This window comes from Lutjanus erythropterus, chromosome 14 (genome assembly GCF_056507025.1).
Source record: "Lutjanus erythropterus isolate fLutEry1 chromosome 14, fLutEry1.hap2, whole genome shotgun sequence".
Taxonomy (NCBI): Eukaryota; Metazoa; Chordata; class Actinopteri; order Lutjaniformes; family Lutjanidae; genus Lutjanus; species Lutjanus erythropterus.
The window spans coordinates 12,334,247-12,356,939 of NC_139330.1; the positions used below are offsets into that span (position 1 = coordinate 12,334,247).

A 22,693-nucleotide genomic window follows, 5' to 3' on the forward strand; every position below is an offset into this window, starting at 1 on the left:
TCATGTTTGGTGGTCATACTTGCTTATTTATTGCAACATCTAGCCTGTTGGGATTTAAAGCTAAATGCAATTTTAGCCTGAATTTTATTTAGATGCAGTGTAGTACATCTTAAAAGGATAGTTTAAGGCCATATGTCACATCCCATTCTTGAGAATGACCAAGCCCAACAAAAACTGATAAAGCAGCCAATCAGTATGTGTGTCTGTGACAAACATTTCATCATAGGTTAGTTTATAGTTTCTGTTCTAAATATATTAAAAAAAAAAAAGAAAAGACCACGGATTCCTATCAAGACCGTTCAGGTTTACATTTTAATGATAAACTGTACATGATAAATGAAACGCACATATTGGAGTATATGGCCATGAAGGAGGCAAACAGGGATGTCTGTGTTGTCCCGTTTGTACAGAGGTCGTGTTATATTAAAGTTTCAATGGGGCAGCTCATGGTGGACCAGCTTATAGTGGGAACCACAGGAAGGACAGCGCTGGGCATCTCCCTCATGAAGCCAGAACCACACAATAGCAGTGTTGTCTTCCTCACCTGCAGAGAATTATATATTTCATGGTTCACCTGGTTTGTAACGCACACATTCATACAGACCACTGGAGTTTGTCTTTAATGCACATCACTTACAAAGACAGCCCACCAGCCTCTTGGTACCAATGCATGGCACAATATGAGGATCCTCCTTGGTGCCGGCGTACTGCTTGGGCTTCAGAATACTGTAAGGATCCTATAATGTGGATTTAAAGAAAATTAGGTAGGTAAGGTTTAAAAGGACAGTTCTTTAAGCACCACAAGCTGAGTGCCATTCAGTTCCATTATATTCTAGACAAGGCAGTCATCTCTACAAGTGCCATTTACAAAAGTCAGACACTCACATCAAAACAATCAAGATGGATAAACAGCACCACACGTTACAGGGAAAAATGTGTATTTTTGACTGGGGGGGGGGGGTGAACTGTCCCTTTAAACACTGTATACTTGTGTGTATAGCAGCCTACCTTTCCATGTTTAAAGGCCTGCAGGGCACGTCGCTCCAGTCCAGTGGCCTGCTCCTCATCTGTTGGTATTCCTGAAAAATTATATGACAGAGGAGCAAATGATTCATGTTAAAGGAGACGCCACCTTTGAGTCCTATGGCCAGGTTGTGCTGTATGCACGTTACAGGCTATCAGACTTCAGTGATACTCGACTCAAGGCCTGATAGTATGCTGGGTGGCCCGCTGACCACTTTAAAATTTACAGTGAAAATAAAATGATTCACACTGGTAATTTTCTTGTTCTGCAACAGGATTACACCTGCAGCCACACCTGCAAACAACAAGCTTCAAAATATTTCACATTATGTTAAACAGACATAAAGTTAATTCCAGAGTGAAAGACAGACAAGTATTTATTTTGCCAGCCACAAATAGTAATAAAGTAGTGTGTTTATTGTGCAGTGATTGCATAACTGTGATGGCACTACATGTCAAATCATTTCTGCTAGTTTTCCTACCAAAACGTTGCCGTTTGACCTACCGATGCGTTTAGGAACAGCTCGGACAAATCCTACTGTGTCTACATTTAAAGTTAAATAATTTTTTTTAAACCAACATTTACAAAAACTGAAAACAAAGACTGTCAAAGAAAAATGATTTTGTGCAGCCTTTGATGTTTACTCACTTTATCTGAAAAATATAATTAATGTTAATGTAATGTTTATTAAGTGGCCCCTGGTCTTCTCAAAGCAAGTGAAACTGCACGTCCTCAGTTGACTCCACCCACAGCACCACCTTGCTCCTGTCCCCTATCAGGATACTGGCACCAAACCAACACACTGCTGCTGCCAGAGGAGGAGGGTCTATCAAAGGCCTGTCCGCAAGTTAAAGTCCAAATGACCTTCATTATTTGATTCAAATGTTGTAACACAGTGACATGAAGGTGGTACATAACAGTCTCACAGCACGTAGAGTCCACGAACACATTTAATCAGCTTACTGCAAATAAATTTTACATAAATGTTATTTATCCTTTCTGTATAATAAAACCCCAGTTGTTGCTAGCTAACATCACTAGCCACTAAACTGCGCAACAAACTAGCTAAAATATAGATACAATGCTACTTGACTACAAGTCTACCTCATTTAACTCCTATGTTTATGACCGATGACAGTTGAGCTTCCACCCCAGTCTGTGGGCCTATCCTTCGGTCTAAAGTCTTAAGTTCGTCGGTGAGAAACTCTCCTACCTCTGACTGTTGTCATGGCCCGGTGTAACGGTCGAGCCACCACATTGCTCCTCAGCTGCAGTGTTGTTGTTGCAGCTCGAAGAAGAAGAAGACGTCCCGCCATTCTGGTCACACTTTCTGGGTACCGAGAATAAACTGACACGCCAGTGAACTGGACTGAAATGACCCCGACAACCGTCTGAGTGACAGCTGGACGGACCAATCAGAGCAAACACACGGCTGCGCTAACCAATCAAATTGAGCAGAGTGGGCACAAGACACAGGTGATAAAAAATCTCATGAAGACAAACGAGGAAAAATCACGTACTTAATATTTAAAAGTTTAAAATCAAGATGAAATGAAAAATACAATTACAATTACAAATACAAATACACACAACAAATACAATTTTAACAATTTTAATCACATTCTCAGTCATATTATGCACATATTTAACAATATACGCAAAAAATGATTTCTTTATGTTTTTCAAAATCATGTAAAATTTGTTAATTTTTTAAACCTTCATTTACAAACAGTAATAACATACACATAAAAATAGAAAACAACAATACGGGATCAGCAATATAGACAGAAATAGCTAATTAGTTAATATAAAATGTTAAAAAGGGTAATTAAATTGATTGTTTTGATAGCCTTCTTATTTTGAGAACATAGGATCGAATTAATGTTTTACTTGACTTGGTTTTCAAAATAACAATGATTTATAATTGGAAAATTTAGATTCATGGATATGTGATTTTGCAACTAATATGATCAAATTGATGATGGAGTGTTGTTGTTTTTGTTTTGTTTTGTTTTGTTTTAGGAAGAAAATGTAACAATATGTAATTTCAGTGAGTGAGACGATGGAGAAATCACCACATTAATATTTTGTTTATTTAGTTGTAGTAGCTTGTGTCCGGCGCAGACCGAGATGTTGTATTGAAGTTCAGAAATTGTCTGGTGTTACTGATGGTCATTGCTTCTGTCCTCCAGGTGGAGTCGCTGTAGGACAAACAAACTGAGGTAATTTCTGAGGGGTTTTAATGGAAACACGGAAATAAAGCAGCAATAATGAAGCTGTTAGAAGCGAAGAAGTCGTTGCCGCTGATCGTGTGTGTTGTCTAAAACCTAAAAAAGACTGGGTCCCGCTGTATTACTCAGGCTGCACTACAGCGTCTATTCACAGGCGCGATCCCACTACTGAGCGGCACGGGGGCTTTGACCTGCTCCGTTTCCGACCTGGGCCGGTGCACCCCTCCTTAGACGACCTGGTGGTCCCGAGCTCCCCCAGGAGCACCATATCGATACCGAACTTAGTGCGGACACCCGATCGGCATAGTCCGCTGCAGCTCAGAGCTCCTGAGCTCAAACGATCCGCCAGCCTCAGCCTCCCAGTAGCTTGGATTACAGGCGCGCGCCACCGCACCCGGCGAGGAGCAGCTTCACTCATCGGGCTTTTATCCTGCACAAATGTGACGTCATCAAGAAGCGCGGCGACATCTAGCGACGAAAAACTGTAGCTGCAGTGTTGAAGTCTGCATACTGTGATTATTCTGACAGGGATTCCGACATGATTAACGATTTGTGGGAATGATAAATGATGCATTTGACTTTATAACTGAAATAAACACGATGATGTGGCATTTGTTTGTATAGTTATATTATAATGAATACCAACATGTTTTCTTACATCTGGAGAACAAGATTTGTAGTCCAGAAAATCCCTGCAGCACTACAGCACTCCATTATAATTTTTTTGTCACACGTAACATGTAGCATCAAGGTTTGGGTTGATGTTACAATTACAAAATCAACATCATATAAAATATGAATTCCTGAAATAATTACTTTGAAAATAAAGGGTTTCCCACAAACTTGCACAAATCAAAATGTCTGAATCTCTTTTAAGGGATAACATTTTTGTCAACATTTAATAAATGAATGCCTGAATGAGTGAAAAGTAAAATAATAAAAATAATGTTTAAAAATAAATAAATAAACAAGGCAATGAATATCTAAATAAATGTAAATATAATTAGATAGAAATATATTTCATTAAATAAATAGGTTTTTATTTCAAAATGCCTTGCTTCAACACACACGTAAAAATATTTGTACTTATTTCAGGGGACTTTTATTTCCTAATTCTACATTCAATCCCAGCTATTTATTTTTCCAGTTATTATATATGCAAACGAAGGGGGTGTCGCATCTCACAAATTAGGATGTCCATGTTGCCAGATTTATAAAATAGCCTATAAACCCACTAAAATAAATAAATACATGGGGAATTATGAAATGAGAATCTCATTAAATAAATAAATGTGGAATTATGAAATAAAAGTACAAATAAAAGTAGTCCTTCAAAAACAGAAGTTTCAAAATAAAAACCTATTTATTTATTTAACAATACTGACCAATTTGTCTCTATTTACATGTATTTATTGTCTCATTTTAGGATTTATTTCATAACCTTATGTATTTGATTGATGTAATATTGTCTAAAATGCCATTTCATACACTTTTGGCTAGATTTTTGGAATTCTAATAAAACCACATCCCATTTAAACAAAAATTGAAACCGGTTTTCCAATTGAAACACCTTGACGTTGAAGACAATAAATAAAACATGAGCAAAATAATGTTCATGGCATGTTTCAGTTTTATGTTTCTGACATTATGAACTTGACAGCAACACAAATTACAGCATTAAATGTGCTCCAGTATCAGACATGCTCATATCTCCATTGCGTGGTATTGAACTTAATTAAGAAATGAGAAAGAATAATAACTAAATAAAATATTCACATAATCTAATATGCAACTATCAGATAATTTTTTTGACAAAATATTTCACACTTGCAACAGACACAGTTCACAATTTCCAGTTTAGTGGAGGAACAGCAAGACCATTTTCTTTCTTTTTTTTTTTTCTTTTTTTTTGCCTTTATCTTGACAGTGACAGGAGAGGAGCAGACAGGAAAGCGAGTAGAGAGAAAGGGAATGACACCCAGCAAAGGTCCATTTTCATAAGAACTGACACCACACTTCCCAGTTAACAGGGTCCCAACTTAACAAAGACAACAAGACACTGAACACAACATTTAAACTGTTGATAAGTTTATATCTCATAATTTCTAAACCTCTGCAGCAGACTGGATGGTGAGTCAGCAGCCCAACGGAAACGCCGATGGCAGTAATCACCTACAGAAAGCAATGACAATAAAAAGTCAGTCATGGATTAAACAAATAATTTAAATGTCAATACAATCCTTTTTTTATTTGTTTGTTTTGTTTTCAAGCCAACGGTCATCAGTCAGAGGGTAATTTATTATAAAAGTAATGCAATTTAAATTTCAAGGAGTTTCAAGCACTCTATCCAGAATCAAACACTACATTAGAATTCAAGTGTAACTGAGTCTCCATACTTTCCAGTACTCTGAGAACTTTTTAAAATTCACTTACTTGCAGATGGCATGTCATCATGTGAGGGGATCTTTGGTGCTTCTTGCTCAGCATGACGTTCTGCCTGGGGAGTGACAGGGTCCTCTGCTTTTGAGGCCTCCAGCATGGGCTCCTTCTTGTTTCTCACGGCCCAGTGCATCGACTGCAAACAGGTGACACATCATCAGGCGTTCTAAGTTATAAAGCCGACACAGTATTTTGATACCAAAGTGAAGATAATACATACAGTTTTTACAGAGTCATTCAAGGCTTGCCAGTCATGAAATGGAATAGTAACTCCGCTTCTTTTCCAAAGGTCGTAGTTTTTTCTTTTGGTTTCATCGCACAGAACCTCTTTGGCTTCCTGCAGCTTTTGGAAATCTGCCACTGGCGGAAAGAAAAGACAAGATCAGGGTCTAAGGTGGAACATTATGCTAACCGAATCAGGACAAATAAAGACCCTCTACTTTGCATGCACTTGTAAGCAGCTCTACATTAACATAATCTGCTTTGAAGTAAAGACATCAAAAAGAGGCATTAACGGTCTGTGGGATAAGTGAGGAAATTGAAATACAATGGCAAAAACATCGTTAAAAAGGGTAACAAAAGTAAAAAGCTGGGTTCAAATCACACTTCTGACTAAAGTATTTCATGAAATGTCTTTATATTCTTTTCACAATGGAGGAATGAAGTGCTGCATGGCTCTGATGGCTGATCCGACAGGTGCTCTTTGGTGGGGCAGGTCAAAGTACAAAAATACAAAATCCAGGAAACCGTGCTTAATATTAAGCCAAGGCAATGCAACACGACAACACATATTGACTCTGGGTCTTCATCATGGACCTAGAGTTGATACGCATTGGTCTGTTTGATTACTTATGATCAAACAAAAAAATAATTATTTCACAAGCAGATGGAGTTTTTTTTCCATGGTTGTATCCACCACTTTATATCAAGCAAGACTTCCAGGATTTGGTATTTTTATATCAGTCTATATTTGTAAGCATGTGAAAATTCTGGTTGCACTTTATTTTACAGTACACAAATATGACATAACAAGCTGTATTCAAATTAGACAAAAAAAAAATTGTCTTTATTAGTCTTTAACAAACACAACTATACAATAATCAGACACCATCATCTAACAGTACTCTAATATGATGCAACAAGCAAGATACTTTATATCCAGTTAGATGTTTTTTATTAGACTTCTGTTGTAACGTGTCCCCAATAACCCTCTATTAAGTCTAATAAAAGTCTACTATAGATTGTTTAGTCTTATTATACATATGTTGATACACATGTTAATAATTTGATACAAAGTAGGGCCTGTAACATCTTATTAATGTACTACAAAATAATGCACAACCAAAACTCCCTTGAAATATACACGTCACAGAAATGGCTCACATATCTACCTGCTGTCGGGTCATTGAGGTGTTTGTCTGGGTGACACGCCAAGGCTCGGATCTTGTATTCATTGAGAATCTGTTCAGTCTGCAAAGTAAAAGATTAAATAAATTTAACGTACCATTGCCTAAATATTTAAAATCCAGGAATCAGTTACTTATTTTATTTCAAAGTGACACTGAACACATTTCTATGTGACTAAGAGGCCACAAAAGAAATTCAGTATCACACTCATCTATTTTATTGATCCCTTTATTTTGCAGGGCTTCAAATGCATTCCCATCACAACTGTTGCTGATGTCAGATTTTGTACTGTTAATACTAAGAACATATTTAAATTGCAAGGACTACAAATAAAGTACTGTCAGAAACAGCCATAATATCAAAATGTAAAACTTGTTTATTTATTATAAAATGTATACTTGCATTATTAATGCCATCTCAAGGAAATAAATATTAATATTGATTTATGAAAGCTGGTCAATGTGTAAAACAAAAATAGAGAGAGCAAATCTGTGTCTACTGCATCTGTCTTCTTCACAACAACTGACTGAGTGCCCCTACCCCCATAACTGTGTAATACTTTAATTTACAACCCATGGCAAACATGAACATGAATTATAGTAAATAGTTCTATATATTAAAACTGCAAAGGTGGAATTGGGTGCTTTTGGCTGGGGTCTCCCAGAATCCCAATAAAAAAAAAACAACAGAAATATGAGAGAAACATAAAACAATAAGTCATGAAAAATAGGAACACTAGAAAATAAAGCATGCATTACAGTAATTTATACATGTGGACATGTTGATTAATGAATTATGATTTTTTTTTGTTTTGTTTTCTTGGTTTGTTTTAGCAAGCATGACGTGAACTACGATAACCCATTGGGACAAAAGGGTTGACACTGTTTTTTCTTTAATTTTGTTTCAACACAGAACATATTTAATTTGATTTCACAAGCTTATAAGTAGCCTCTCAAATCAAATTTGCTTTAATGGCATAAATGTTGATGTTTTCGCAGCATGTTCACAACATATTTTTATTAGGAAAAAACACTCGCAAAACAAATTAAGGGACTGAAAATCAGTTGTGCAACAAGTATGTAGATGATTTACATAAGAAAACGTATTAAAATTTTACTGTGAGTCCTGCATTAAAAACCTTACTTAAGTAAAAGTGCGTAGCGTAATAATCATTAGAAAAATGTACTTAAATTATGAAAAGTAAAATAATTCATAGCTATACTGATATTGATAACATCTGTATTAATGTGTGCGTTGCATTTTACTGCCGTAGATGTTTAATCTGGATCTGTTTTTAACTTGACTACTTTACATACTGTTGGGTGGTTCAATCTAAATTAATGCATCATAATGTATAAGATCATCTGTTTATGTTGTCCATTACTGAGGACAAATATTGCAACACGTCCTGCAGACAGTTTATGACGCACAAACAGCTCCTCTGACATCTTTTAGCATCAACAGGTCTCTGTTGGTTCAGACTAACCTCTGGAGGATAACGCATTAATCTTTATGTCAAACAGTTCACAGGTTGCTGACCACTGACGTACATCCAGCATTTTATGTTTCCTTCTACTTCTGAACTCTTGAAACTGTGTTTTTTGATTTCTAGATCGAGACGACCATGTCACCCAGTAAATAGGCTGATCCTTAAACCCACCGGGCAGAACTTACCGACGACAGTTCATCACATCCTAATAACCCGTAGTAATCCTCCAGGTCCTCTGGTTTGCAGTTCAACACAGCCTCCATAAAAATCTGTTGTGAAACGTGCGCGGTTTGTCGTAACGGAGCAGTTGTGGAGATCTGCCGTCTGCTCGGTTCAAGAGTCGCTGCTGATGGGCTCCCTCCCCCTGCTGCTGCTGCTGCTGCCGTGAGACGCCTACTGATGATATTTCTAAAGTTTCTCTCGCTATTAATTTGTCAGTTATCGTTGGGTAATTAATGGAGAAGCTGCCAAATGGTTAGAGGTGTCCAAGGTGGTCTCTACTGAGTTGTGGGGAAAAGTCAGCGGTCCTTTTTCCACCGTATGACTCATGCTGCATTCACGTGTCTGAATAAAAGCTCTCACTCAGCTCGAAATTTCGAGCATTCACGGGGCAGTGGGGACGGTTGCAACGTTTTTTGGATTTCTCTGAGTTCCTCAGAGACTATGTGAACTACGCCAACCAAGTGCTTATAAATTAAACTTACATCTGTCTGCTAATTACTCAACCATTTAAAATTATTACATATGCCATATAATATTTATTTGAATGGAAGAAGTCAGATATTGCAATTGAACCCAACCATGGGGACAGTTGCAGCATGTTAAAAATTAATTAACTCTTGCTTTTTTCCTCAATCAGCTAATATTCTGAAAATGTGTATAATTTCATAATAATATTAGGTATAATTTATGTATTTATTTATTTATTGACCACTATGTTGTGAGTTTGTCATTGTGTAATGTTGTCTGAATGTATAGTGAAAATTGTTATCCTGTACAGAGGACTCAAAGTATTCCACAATGCATCTTGAAAAGTAGTGTATAACTGATGATCACACACCAAGCGCTATATACCATCATGCATTGCACAGAAAAAAACAGCAGAAATGACATAATTAATGGTGCAGAGAGTAGTGTCTGAAAGTGTTTCTTCTTGACTACATACAGTGAAAAAAAGAGAATTGTTGGAAGAACAAAAATAAATATCAGTTGTTAACACAAAGAGAGTAAGTTTTTTTATTGTTTTTTTTTTACAAAAAATAAATATCAAAGTAATTGTGTTAATTTAACTTGCTAACTTGATTTGAAAGAACTTAATTCATCTCTGTGTTGCTAATTGAAGTAAATTTATTAAGTTGGTCCAACAATGATCTTTTTCAGTGTAGTGAGCTCACAATAAAGTCTTCTACATTAAAATCCCTATGAGTGTCATGTCTCTAGCATGTTTCTAACTGGAGTAATAGAGAGGCGAAGTCATGCCCAATCCGGTGTGCCCTGTGGGAAAAAATATGAACTGAAATCTACGGTGACAGACAAATTATATTTTGATTGCGACTTTCTTGACTTGAAAATTTCTGATTTAAATTAATAAACATCATACGTGTAATTCATGCCACAATTCAAATGGTATCAAAAATAATTTGTGTCACTGTAGACTACAGTTCACATTTTTTCTTAAGTTAGGTCCCATGGTGATCCACCAGAAGGAATGTGACTTCGCCTACCTTTAAGACTTGTTGCAATCATCCCCACTCTATCCTATTTACAAAACTTTGTGATAAAATTATGTTTTGGATGACTAGGCTACATATGATGTGGCAAAATGAAAAAGATAAATATGTAGAAGGGATGCAATTGAGGATGTAATTCATATTTCAATGTCTACATGTAAAACAAAAGTTATAAACAGTAATTATTGACATGGCTCACATGTTATTGAAAAGTTTGCGCTTTGTATGTTAGTCTTTGCTGTGTACGGTAAATCCGACGGTCTGTGAATGCATCAGTATTTTGTTATGGTTTTATGACATCGACGTAGAGAGAGGGACGTTCCAGCCGTGACTACTGGTGGAGAGCCGGTCACGTGGTCTATGCTAATGAGCCAGCTGTCCGAGAGGAAGGATCTGCTCAGCGGCTCTGCGGGCTGAAGATGGCGGACGGAGAGAGCAGTCTCGGAACGGCCTTTTCAGGCGCCTCCGAAATGGAAGAACCTGCCGCGAAAAGGTCGAAAATCAGCCCGTTGGACAACTACGGATACAAAGTCGCCAAAGCAGACCAGTTATCATGCGTCCCGGGGGCTACCGAGAGCTGGGAGGCGGCGGTGAATTGTGCGCAGCCAGCGGAGAAGGAAGCAAAGCCGGTGATGGCGGTAGAAGAGCAGGCCCCAGCAGCGCCAGGCGGAGACAACAATGGACTGGGACTACTGGTCTCTGAGCCGCACAAACCAGCTGTGAAACTAGACGACAGCGCTGTGCTCGAGGAAGGAGCTGGTACGAAAAGAGGCGGATATTTAACTAAGCTTCCTGTATTTACGCCGCTTGTAGTGAGTGGGCAGTGCTTGTTTTACCAACTTAACCGGCGAGTTTGTATCAGAAGAGAAGTTAACGTTAGTTAGCTGACGTTAAAGTACGGTAAAGATGTGTGGGTGTTCAAGCTACCTCTCAGAACGGCAGCTTCCACTTTTCTTTTATTAACGCTAGAGTGAAGAAAAAACTGTGACATTTAGCAAATTAACTTATTGAACTTTGATAGCAACTTAGCAGTTAGCCGGTTTAAACCTCAGCCCATTAACTTCAGTTAAAGGGATAGTTCGGATTTTTTTGAAGTGGAGTTGTATGAGGTTCTTATCCATGGCCAGTGTATCGGTACGCCCCCAGTTTGTAAAACCAGCAGGAGTACAGGTGTAGAAAGTTAAGCAATGTACTGCTATGGACAGGGTCAGAGGCAAAGTATATTTTAGCCACCTAAAAAAAAAATAAAAAAATATCTGAGTGCATGCTACATTTTTGCTGTTTGAAAGCATGGCTGCACAGTTAATCGCAAGTGCAACCAAGTGCAATATTCAAATCGCTGAACCACAGCATTATTGCAATTTCTTGATAAAGAAAAAATGTATGAGAAGACAGCAATATACTGAGACTAGTTCTGCATAGATGATCTGGCCTAAAAATCTTGTTTTCAGTAGTTTTTTTGTGAACATGAAAATTGTACTTGATCATTTCCACTAATCGTATGGCATGTAACAACTTCAGTCAGAATAATCATAATATGACTTTTTTACCGAACCGTGCAGCCCTATTAGACAGCCTTCTTCAGCAGGAAACTGATGTCATATGAGCCAAATCTCGCTCTCCGAAGCAACCAGACTTCTTTAGCAAAAACTCAGTTGGCGAGTGTGTTTGACCTCTGTGTCTTAAAAGTTCAGTTCAGCAAAGTCACACAATAAGACAAACAAACTAACAGGCAATGGTAGACCAGCAACTGTCTTCTGTGAAGTAAAATGATCTTTTTGCCAAAGGAGTCTGGCTGCTTTTGAAAGAGACATATTTGGCTTATAATGGCAGTTTCTTGTCCAAAATAGCTGTCTGACGTCAAGGTAAATCTGTGAAAATTAATATAGCTTACCCTTAATCTGATATTGATTGTTTTTGGGTGACTAAAATACGTTTTGATGCTGACCTTTTGATGCTTACTCGCTGATCCTGTCTCAGTCCTCTGAATTCAAATGAATGGGCTACATACACTGTGAAGACGCGAATCATCTCTGTGTCCCTGCAGCCTGCCCATCTTCCACTCCCTCCCTGTCATATCCTTAAGTCTTTAGAAGGAAATGTTACCAGACATTTAATAGTTAGGTGTCACAGAAATATACCCGCTGTACTTAAAAGGGAAGGGTGATGTAGTGGCTTTTTCGCACATGCAGGCACAGACATGCATATACAGGGTTACTGTTTTGGGAAGAGGACGACAGCTGTAAAGGATACACTCACGTGAACGTAGCTTGTGTGTTGCTTCACATGGTTCTCAATGTGTGGTGAAACCTAAAAGAATAGGTGGCTTGAGTCTGATGCTGTCTCAGATCATTTTACAGCGAGGAAATGCTGCATATTCCTTGAGTGATTCACTAACAGCCCGCCTCTCTCCCTCCTTGTCATGTGAGCATAGGGAAAATACACATGCTGTACATAATGGAGTAAGAATTTGAGCTTTCAGTTTGCAAACCGGATGTATCCAAATAAATTCTCTGCTCATTTCAGCTCCGACTGCCCTCAGTGCACTATAGCGAGCTGAACAATTGGCTGTTTCAGTTCAGCGTGTAAGGCTGCACAGTGGAGCTCCGGTCTACTACTGACTGAACGATTCAGTGAAAGAATAACTTTAATGAACTGATTCTAGTGATTCAGGACACTGAAAAGAACTGCTTTTCCCATCAGTAGTCCCTCATACAACCCCATTTCAAATAATCCGGACTATCCCTTCAACGTTGAGGTAGCTGTGATGGACATTGGTTGTAGACACTGACAGCGGTCATGTCAGTGGTTGTAACTGATTATAGGAGTTTAGTTAATGTGTTGATCATTTAATTTGATTAATCCATAAATTGATTGGTCTATAAAATGTCAAATGGTGAAACATGTCGATCGCTATTTCCCAACACCCAAGGTGAGAGGTCAAACTTTTTTGTCCATAACCCAGATAGAAAGATATTCAGTGTAGTTTACTGTCAAGGACTAAAGAAACCACAAAACATTCACATTTGAGAAGCTCAAATCAGAGAATTTGGGCATTTTTTCTTTTAAAAAAATGCAAAAAATAATTAATTGGTTATCAAAATTGTTGTTGGTGATTGTCCTTAACCTATAGTTGAACATGTCAGCAATCAATAACCAGTTAATAAGATGCAAAAGGCATGTTTGTTTCTCAGTTTAAGTTTCATTTAAACATTTCTAATGGCATATTAGTCATATGAATCATTCATTGAAGCACAAACCATTTAAACAAACAGAATAATAAAACACTCAAACAGCTCTTGTTGGCCTCTCCTTATTCAACAAATGGCTCCACAAAACAACAAAGCGTTGAGAAAACCTGAAGAAGTGGAAATGGCACACAAAGTTTCATTTTTATCTGTTAATTTTTAAACTTCTCTGTGCTCAGTTTTTCTTGGACATGATGATCTCCCCTCCAACGGTTTGGCTGTCACACCAGAACACATCAATGAGGAAGATGACAGATCCTCACATGCGAGCTCCAGCGACTGGACTCCTCAACCGCAAATAGGTAATGAGGTGAATCTGAGTAGCGTTTGGCTAAACGCCTTGTCAGCAGCAGGTTTTATTACTCTCCTGACATAGTGTAAGTAAGTTGTAAATTGTACAATGGGAAAGTTCATCCCAAAATCAAAAATGCATGTTTGGACTCTCACATGTAGTGCTATTTATCCATCTAGTTTGTTTTGGTATGAGTTGCTGACTTTTGGCAATATCAGCTGTAGAGATGTCTGCCTTCTCTTGAATATAATGGGACTAGATAGCACTCAAATGATGGTGTTCAAAGTGCCAAAAAAAGCACATTTGAAAAACTCCACAGCAGTGTCTCTTTCCTGAAATCAAGCTGGATTACTCAAGATAATCCACACCTTAAGATAAGTTTCACATAGGATCTATTTTATTTGTATGTTACTAAAGTGCATCACCATACTAGCTAGCTCAGTGGTGCTAATATTACAGCTTAGCTGAGGAGAATGCCAGTAATGTTTACGTCCCCTGCTGGGACAAGCACGAGCCTCTCGTCCATGAGTAGACTGCACACTTTCTCCTGCGCAGTGAAACTGTTGGCGGGAGTAGTTCAGTAGAAATAAAATAGTAGAGTGCTATATTTGTAAAGTTTAAAAAAGCTGATAATATCAAGCTTATTTATCTGCCAGGATGTGTTGTGTAAAGACAACCTTTGACCCCACCTCCTGCCAAATAATGGGACATCAATGATCCCTAGCTGCTAGTTAAAATGGATGCCATAAAGGCAAAATCTAGGGTGGAATACCAAATCATGGATAATACATCTTCAAAGGCCAAGTTGGAGGATTGGGAGAGATTTTGTGTGATCAGAGACTGTAAGAATAACATTGTCAGCAGCTTTGCTGCTTGTAAAAAGGCTCAGAGAACAAACTAGGCACATTGTTGCCGTGGAAACACATCGACAGTTGCAGGAGCACAGGTGCTGCACCAATTGACAACACAAGTGAGTGACGGTGTGTGTGTGTTTAATCACAGGTTGGGTCGTGAGAGTTATGTTCACGCTTCACACAGTTCAGTTCTAGAATTGAAATGGAAATAATTACAGGTGATGGTTGACCAACATCCTAATAACTTAACAACTTGTGCAAATCAATTTAGATGGATGAATAAAAGTATAGGTAAGAAGAGAAATGTATATTTGTAATTTTGAGATGAACTATCCCATAACAGTGTTATTGCACGCAATTTCAAAGCATATGAACATTTTATAATACAAGTCATGCTGAGATTTTTTGTTCTCTGAAAGGTTCCTACAGTTTCATTCAGCAACACATCAGAGAGACCGATCCAAGGACCATTTTGAGGGATCTGCTGCCTGAGACTGTGCTCCCACCAGATTTAGACGACATGACGTTGTGGCAGATCATCATCAACATCTCCGAACCTCCAAAAAGAAAGAAACGGAAGGATATCAACACCTTAGAAGATGTTGTCCGGCTACTCCATGAAAGCAAAAGGATCCTTGTGCTGACTGGAGCTGGGGTATACATGTATTATACAGTTGTTCTATTTGAATTAACATGTTTCAGTGAATACAAAAACCAAGTCAAAATCCTTGAATTTTTTTGTAGGTGTCAGTTTCATGTGGAATACCAGACTTTCGCTCCAGAGATGGAATTTATGCCCGGCTTGCTGTAGATTTCCCTGATCTTCCAGACCCTCAAGCTATGTTTGACATTGAATACTTCAGACGGGACCCAAGACCCTTTTTCAAGTTTGCTAAGGTTTGTTCTTTTCCTCCATTTGTTTTTGTGCAAATCAAAGTTGATGACAATAAATCGTATAAACAGTCCACATGTGTTGAATGCATCTTCTTTTTTACAGGAGATCTACCCTGGTCAGTTCCAGCCTTCACCCTGTCACAAGTTCATATCTATGCTGGATAAGCAGGGGAAGCTGCTGCGCAATTACACACAAAACATTGATACACTAGAACAAGTAGCTGGAGTTCAGCGGATTATCCAGTGTCATGGTAAGTGATGCAGCTAATAGATAGATCTTACTTATTTTTAGAAAGTTCTGTCCATAGAGGAAGGTCATTAATTACTTCTTATTTCAGGTTCGTTTGCAACTGCGTCCTGCCTCGTCTGTAAACACAAAGTGGATTGTGAGGCCATAAGGGAAGACATCTTTAACCAGGTATTTATTTAGTGCTAAATGATCCAAGAGATCATATTTGCATGCAAAAATATATGTTTCTCTTTCTCACCAGAAATGTGTAATTTCCTTTGTGCATGCATCTCTTCCCCAGCTTTGTAAACTGTTTGTTAGTTGGTTTAATTACACACAGAGCTGACTGTAAACAGGCAAGAACCTATGTGTTGCAAACTGCAGTAAAAACCCCAATTGAGACGCATATTCAGAATGCAGTGTATGATTACATGTCTAAACAATCATCCTAAAACCCAAACATTAACGGCACATGTATTAAATGTAAAATGCTACATTTGGAATAAAACCTAATAGGGAATGTTCACATTGAATTATGGGTGTATCAATTGGAAAAAAATGTCATATTCTGAATATTACAGGAAAAATTGGTGTGCTGTCCAACAGCATTCAGCATTTCATTGCTCTTTCATATTACAATTCTTGTGTTTGCCAAAAAGATTGCTTTCCTCTTTTAGTCCATGGTACTTCCCGCCTAAACCCTTGTGTGCTGCATAATACAAGGGGAAATCTGGGATTGTCAGGCTGGTGCCATCAATTCTAATTTGAGATTTATACGTCACAGATGTATGAATGACCTTGAGACTGAATTCAAATATAAATCTAAGAACACTTTTATAAATGAGGCCTCAGTGCTAACACCTGGGTACAGAGCCATTCCATGGGCTGCATAAACAAACATAAACAGGCAATTTGCAGTGAAGATGGATTGACTCGTTTCACAGCAGACATGTTGTCTTGTCAAACACAGGTGTAACAAAATAACCATTAATAATTGCTGCATTGCGTTTCATTCTTTGCTGGATTGGAACCATTGTGAATGTTAGCTTCACCTGTAACTTTCTTTTGCATTCAGTACCAAATCTATTTGTTTAACTAGAATCATCTGGGGTAAGATGGATTGTGTGTATCATTTTATTTTATTTCTTTTTTTTTGTTTTGTGTTTTTTTTATGTATTTGTTACTTTTTAATATAATTGTTGTAATACTAATAACATAAATTTGTCCTGCAGGTTGTCCCTCATTGTTCACGGTGTCCAGATATTCCCCTGGCAATCATGAAACCTGACATTGTCTTCTTTGGAGAGAATCTTCCAGAAATGTTCCACAGAGCCATGAAGCAGGATAAAGATGAGGTGGACCTCTTGATTGTCATTGGCTCCTCACTTAAAGTCCGGCCAGTTGCCCTCATCCCGAGTATGTTATGTTTTTCTGTCACAAACGTGCAGTAACTAAAATGTTCATGTTGTGCTTGCAGTGAATCCAAACATACAGTTCTTAACCGGTTTCTCTTCCTCCCATCCAGACTCCATTCCTCATGAAGTGCCTCAGGTCCTGATCAATAGGGAGCAGTTGCCTCACCTGAACTTTGATGTGGAGCTGCTCGGGGACTGTGATGTCATTGTCAACGAGCTCTGTCATCGGCTGGGTGGAGACTTTGAGCAGCTCTGCTACAACACTGTAAGACTCACTGAGATCACAGAGAAACCCCCTCGGTTACCAGAACAGCCACCAAGTGAGGCCTTGCCTGCTTCCAGTGACGCGGCGGCTCAGGAGGAGCAGAAGCAGCACAGTACAGACTCAGTAACGAAGCCTTCAGAGGAGACAGAAAGTCCGAATGTCACAGAGACTGCTGGTAATAACGTTACACCTCCAGAGCCTTGTCCAAATGCTCAGTGTCTCAGTGAGGAGACGACGACTGAGCCTTCAGAGTTACCTGCGGAAGACGCACCAAAAGAGGAAGCCGCAGAAGTGAAGAGCCAAACCTCCAACCTTGAATTTCGTAGACGATGCTGGATGAGTAGAATCAACAGAAGTCCAATCAGCAAACGGCTAGAGAGTAAGCTTCAGACCATAATAGAGACAACAGCACTGTTTACTACAGTATACAACCCCAATTCCAAAAAAGCTAGGATGTTGTGTAAAACGCAAATAAAAACAGAATGAAATGATTGGCAAAAACTTTTCAACCTATAATCAACTGAAAACAAAATATTTAATGTTCACACTGAATAACTTTGTTTTTTGTAAATATACACTCATCTAAATTAGATGTCTACAACATGTTTCTGAAGAAGTTGTGTTTACCACTGTGATACATCACCTTTTCTTTAACAACGCTGAGCAAGTGTGAAGACACTAAGTGTTGAAGTTTTGAAAGTGAAATTCTTTCTCATTCCTGCCTGACGTACAGCTTCAGGTGCTCAACAGTCCGATGTTGTATTTTGCTCTTCATAATCCACCACACATATTCAATGGGAGACAGGTGTGGACTGCAGGCAGGACAGTCTGGTACCTGAACTCTCTTAAAGCTACACTGTTGTAACACATGCAGAATGTGTCTTGGCATTTGTTTGCTGAAATAAGCAGGACGTCTCTGAAAAAGAAGACGTCTGGATGGCAGCATATGTTGCCCCAAAACCTGTATGTACCTTTCAGCATTAATGGGAACTTCACAGATGTGACAGTTACCCATGATGCCATGGGCACTAACACACCCCTGTACCATCACAGACTGTCTTTTGAAGTTAGTGATGGTAACAGTCTGGATGGTCTTTTTCCTTTTTAGCCTGGAGGACACAGCATCCAGGATTTCCAAAAACAATCTGAAATGTGGACTCTCAGATGAACTTAGGCCTCACAGAAATCTGCAGCGTTTCTGGATGTTGTTGATATACAGCTTTCACTTTGCATGGCAGAGTGATGAACTGTTTACTGACAGCAGTTTTCCAACATCCTGCTGAGCCCATGTTGTAATATCTTAAATACAATCTTGTCTGGTTTTAATGCAGTGCTGCCTGAGGGGTCGCTTTCATTCATTCAATGTTGGTTTTCAGCCTTGCCCCTTACGTGCAGAGATTTCTCCAGATTATCTGAATCTTAAATGATATTATGGATTCTGGATAGTGAAATCCCTAAATTCCTGCAGTTTTGAGTTGAGAAATGTTGTTCTCACACTGTTGGACTATTTGTCCATGCAAATTTTCACAAAGAGGAGAACCTCACCCCATCCATGCTTGTGAACGACAGAGCCTTTCAATAATGCCCATTTAATACCCATCATGACCCTATCACCTGTTATTAACTGTCCTGTGAAATGTGGCACATAGGTGATTTTGAACATGCCACAACTTTCTCAGTCTTTCGTTGCCCCTGTCTCAACTTTTTTTTTAAACGTTTTTTTTTTAACAAGTTGAAAAGTGTTTGCAAATTGTTGTATTCATTTACACAACATCCTAACTTTTTTGTAATCAGGGTTGTAATTAACAAAGATATTTTCATGCATTTGAGAGTGAGACATGGGCATGTTTAAGCACAGGTACTAACCAATTCATCTTATTAATTACAGCTTTCCTTGAAATTTTGTTTTTTCATCATACAATAGGAAAATGCTTAATAATCTGAATAATTATAAAAGCTAAAGACACTGAGTACAAGCATATAGATATATTATGCTAATATAATGAAGTAAACTCTTTTTTCCCCAACAGCTGGCCAGTACCTGTTTCAAGCACCAAATCACTATATCTTCCATGGGGCTGAGGTTTACTCTGACTCTGATGACGAGACGTCGAGCTCCTGCGGGAGCGACAGTGACGAGTCTGAATGCAGCGCAGATGGCGTGGAAGAAGACAGTGAGCAGGAGGAAGCCGGCGCACTAGCAGTGGACGGAGAGACATGCCTCAGAGACACGATACAACACACTTTAACCAACGAGGCCACATCAAGTGTGCAGACAGACAATACATCCGAAATGACTCAGAGCACCACACACCTTTAAATGTAAAGTACCCAGTCGACAAAGCACTAATTGTCTTTTATATATACATATATATATATATATATGTATATGTATATATATATGGTTCGTATATTTTTGACTCATCAACCTTACTATTATTTTTCATAAAGTTGAAATTGCGTGACAACTTTGTGTGAATATGCAGCAAGTTTTTTTCCTTGTTTTTTTTTTTTTTTTTTTTTTTTCTCTGTGCCCAGTTTGGTCACATGCATTGTGTCTGAAACGTCATACTGTATACTACTTACTAAATAGAATGCAGTAGTTATTATTTTTTATTTCTTTTAGGATTTCTTTCCATGTGCTCATCTCAATTTGCATTCACATTTTCAGAAATGTAGCTGATGCTGTCATCTACTGCGACGTACCATGAATGCAACACTAGATTAAGCTTTAATTCCTAAATTGCAGTCATTAGAAGCAAAGACATCAAATGTCTCAGTCCATGGTGTGATGTCAGCTGTGGTCTAATGATGTGTTTAGAGTTGGCTCATGTTACCATTGGGGAAACATGTAAATATGTAAGCCTACTGCCTGCTAAATAGTGGGTACTATGACTTTCAGACACATACATAAATCTTCAGATGGTTTACTTGAACGCATTGTCTAACTTGCAATATAAAAAGTTCAGCTGTGCCCTTTCATGGGGCTAAATGCTAGAAATAAGAACAGTACTCTTTAATTTTAGACCAAAGAACACTTGATCAACACGCTCCTATGTTGTCATAAGCTTTGTATGTTTAACCTGTCATTTAAATCTTGGAAAAATATAACTATTGACAAGGTGTTCCCTCTGACATGTGGCAGCTACTTTCTATGGTCAAGCCTCTTATTTTTATACTCTGATGTGAGACGTACTCATCAAAGAGTAGAAGAGTTTCCTCTGTACCGAGTTATACTGAGTTGTAACATTAAGCCTTAGGAATATATTCAACGAGTTGATAAAATGGCACTTTTTTCCATCTTATGAAACCAGTTCTGTTGCCCATGTCACTTTTCATAGAATATAAAGTTAAAACTGTTTCTTTTATTATACAGAGGAGTCTGCTGCCTGTAAAGATTAAATGTTGGAAGATAAGACATATTTGAGCCAATGTAATGGATAAATGTCAACACCAACATAATTCACATACTATTTCCAAGGTAATGTTTTGTTAACGGTTTCAGGAATATTTTTTTTTTTACTTCGTTATAGTTATCTCTTCTGGGGTTCTCAGTAAAAAAAAAAAAAAAGAATGAACAAGACTGACCAGTCATTTCTGTTATTTTGACCACAGTTCAGCCTCAGTGTGATGGTGCAGGCGTGAGTAGTGCGCCACCTACCGCCTCTGATCTCAGCCTGATGGATATTTCCTGGTTTTATTTTACAGGCCTTTCCAAGAGTGTGTAACTAGACTTGGAGGGTTTGCAACGAGGACGGTGTCTATATAACGGAAATACAATGCAAAGTGTAAGAGTATAGCGGGATTAGGCTGCCGACAAACTAAAGTGGTAGAACGCAAACGCGGTAGTGGCTGAAGGGGAACCCTTCTTTTGCGAAACTCTCGCGAGATTTGCAGGCGTTGTGTTCGTCGTGTACCTTGTACAAACCGATGTTATGGTGAAAATCTGGGAAGGTTTAGGGAGAGAAAATACTTTGTCACTCGAGATTCCTCTGGGGTTCTCCTTTATTCAACATTTTCAAATAACAGATAGACAGAATCATTTTAAACAGATATGACAATAAATCCAAGCAGCATAAAATCAAAACACTAAACAAAATGAGACAAAACAAATAAAAAGAAGACCTACATCTAAAAAGGAAAAAGAAAAAATACTTTAAGTTTTTTTTTAAGGATTTTAAATGCCATTAAAAATACTTTGGAAAAAAGTAGTTCAATGTAGTAGTAAATGTAAAATGTACTCATAATCAAAGAGTTATTATATAAACATTAACCATCTTTGTTTTGCATAAAAACACTGAACTTGACACCATATTTGAAAATAGGTATTACATACAATTACAACTAACTATTCATATGTTCAATAACCCACCAAAATTCACAATATTACAGGTGTAGAAAAGATGTTCTTGAGATTCAGTATCTTTCTGAGAAAATGTACAAACATTACTATAATTAAATCTAACACTTAAGAACTAACTGCATAAGTAAATAATTGTTTGAAAATTTTAGGCAACAAAGGAAACAACAGATATCTTGTTCTAACTTTGATAGCGTCCACTTTTGAAAACCTTTGAAATAAAGCATTTATTTTAACTGAAAGAAGAAAACGTTCTCTTGAAATTAGATTTCATTAGATCTCAAATTTTGTTGTTACATTTACTGTCTAAAAAATGTCCAGATTGTCAATAAATAGAATAGCAGATATGTAGGTAGGTATTACACAAAAATAGTGTAATATTCATTTAATCAGGTGTATCAAATAGCTTTGATGCGTAAATATGCGTAATATTTATATGAACAATCCAAATGAATCCAAATTTGATGTTAAAATCAGAGTATTCCCATGCTCATCCATTAATGCACCATCACTCAAACTCTTGTCTCTATTCAGTTTTTCTAAAATAAAATTTCCCTTTATATCAAATATATCTATTATTCAAAATTATAGATTTAAATTCATTTTCTTTCGAATATTTTTGTTGTGACAGAGTGCAGTGGTGATACAAACATCACAATGGATATCCTGCATTTGATATCCTTCAAATATTCAACCAGAAAAGACATACAATACAAAACAAAATAAAATAAAACAAAATAAAATGAATCAACAAATAAAACAGAAATAATTAAAATAAAATAAGAAAAAATAATATAAAAAAATAACAAAATAAAG

General features: G+C 37.7%; 3 protein-coding genes across 3 annotated transcripts; 1 reads left to right on the top strand and 2 right to left on the bottom strand.

Moving 5' to 3' along the window:
- Positions 1-298: 298 nt before the first annotated feature.
- On the bottom strand, positions 299-2,401 carry cox5b2 (cytochrome c oxidase subunit 5B2). The gene is made up of 4 exons (XM_084735645.1): positions 2,238-2,401; positions 1,009-1,079; positions 638-737; positions 299-544 (listed from the first exon to the last, which is right to left on the bottom strand). Exons 1-4 carry the CDS (start codon positions 2,338-2,340, stop codon positions 432-434), a joined length of 387 nt encoding a protein of 128 aa, XP_084591771.1. The 5' UTR covers positions 2,341-2,401; the 3' UTR covers positions 299-431.
- A 2,754-nt stretch (positions 2,402-5,155) lies between these two features.
- Positions 5,156-9,212, bottom strand: dnajc12 (DnaJ (Hsp40) homolog, subfamily C, member 12). The gene is made up of 5 exons (XM_084735803.1): positions 8,776-9,212; positions 7,086-7,164; positions 5,915-6,054; positions 5,689-5,830; positions 5,156-5,427 (listed from the first exon to the last, which is right to left on the bottom strand). Exons 1-5 carry the CDS (start codon positions 8,851-8,853, stop codon positions 5,345-5,347), a joined length of 522 nt encoding a protein of 173 aa, XP_084591929.1. The 5' UTR covers positions 8,854-9,212; the 3' UTR covers positions 5,156-5,344.
- Positions 9,213-10,680: 1,468 nt separating this feature from the next.
- sirt1 (sirtuin 1) lies at positions 10,681-20,642 on the top strand. Its single transcript, XM_084735579.1, has 9 exons — positions 10,681-11,079; positions 13,748-13,870; positions 15,134-15,369; positions 15,459-15,611; positions 15,712-15,859; positions 15,947-16,026; positions 17,070-17,253; positions 17,363-17,896; positions 19,548-20,642. The coding sequence occupies exons 1-9, from the start codon at positions 10,740-10,742 to the stop codon at positions 19,835-19,837; spliced, it is 2,088 nt and encodes a 695-aa protein (XP_084591705.1). The 5' UTR covers positions 10,681-10,739; the 3' UTR covers positions 19,838-20,642.
- The last annotated feature ends 2,051 nt before the right edge of the window (positions 20,643-22,693 follow it).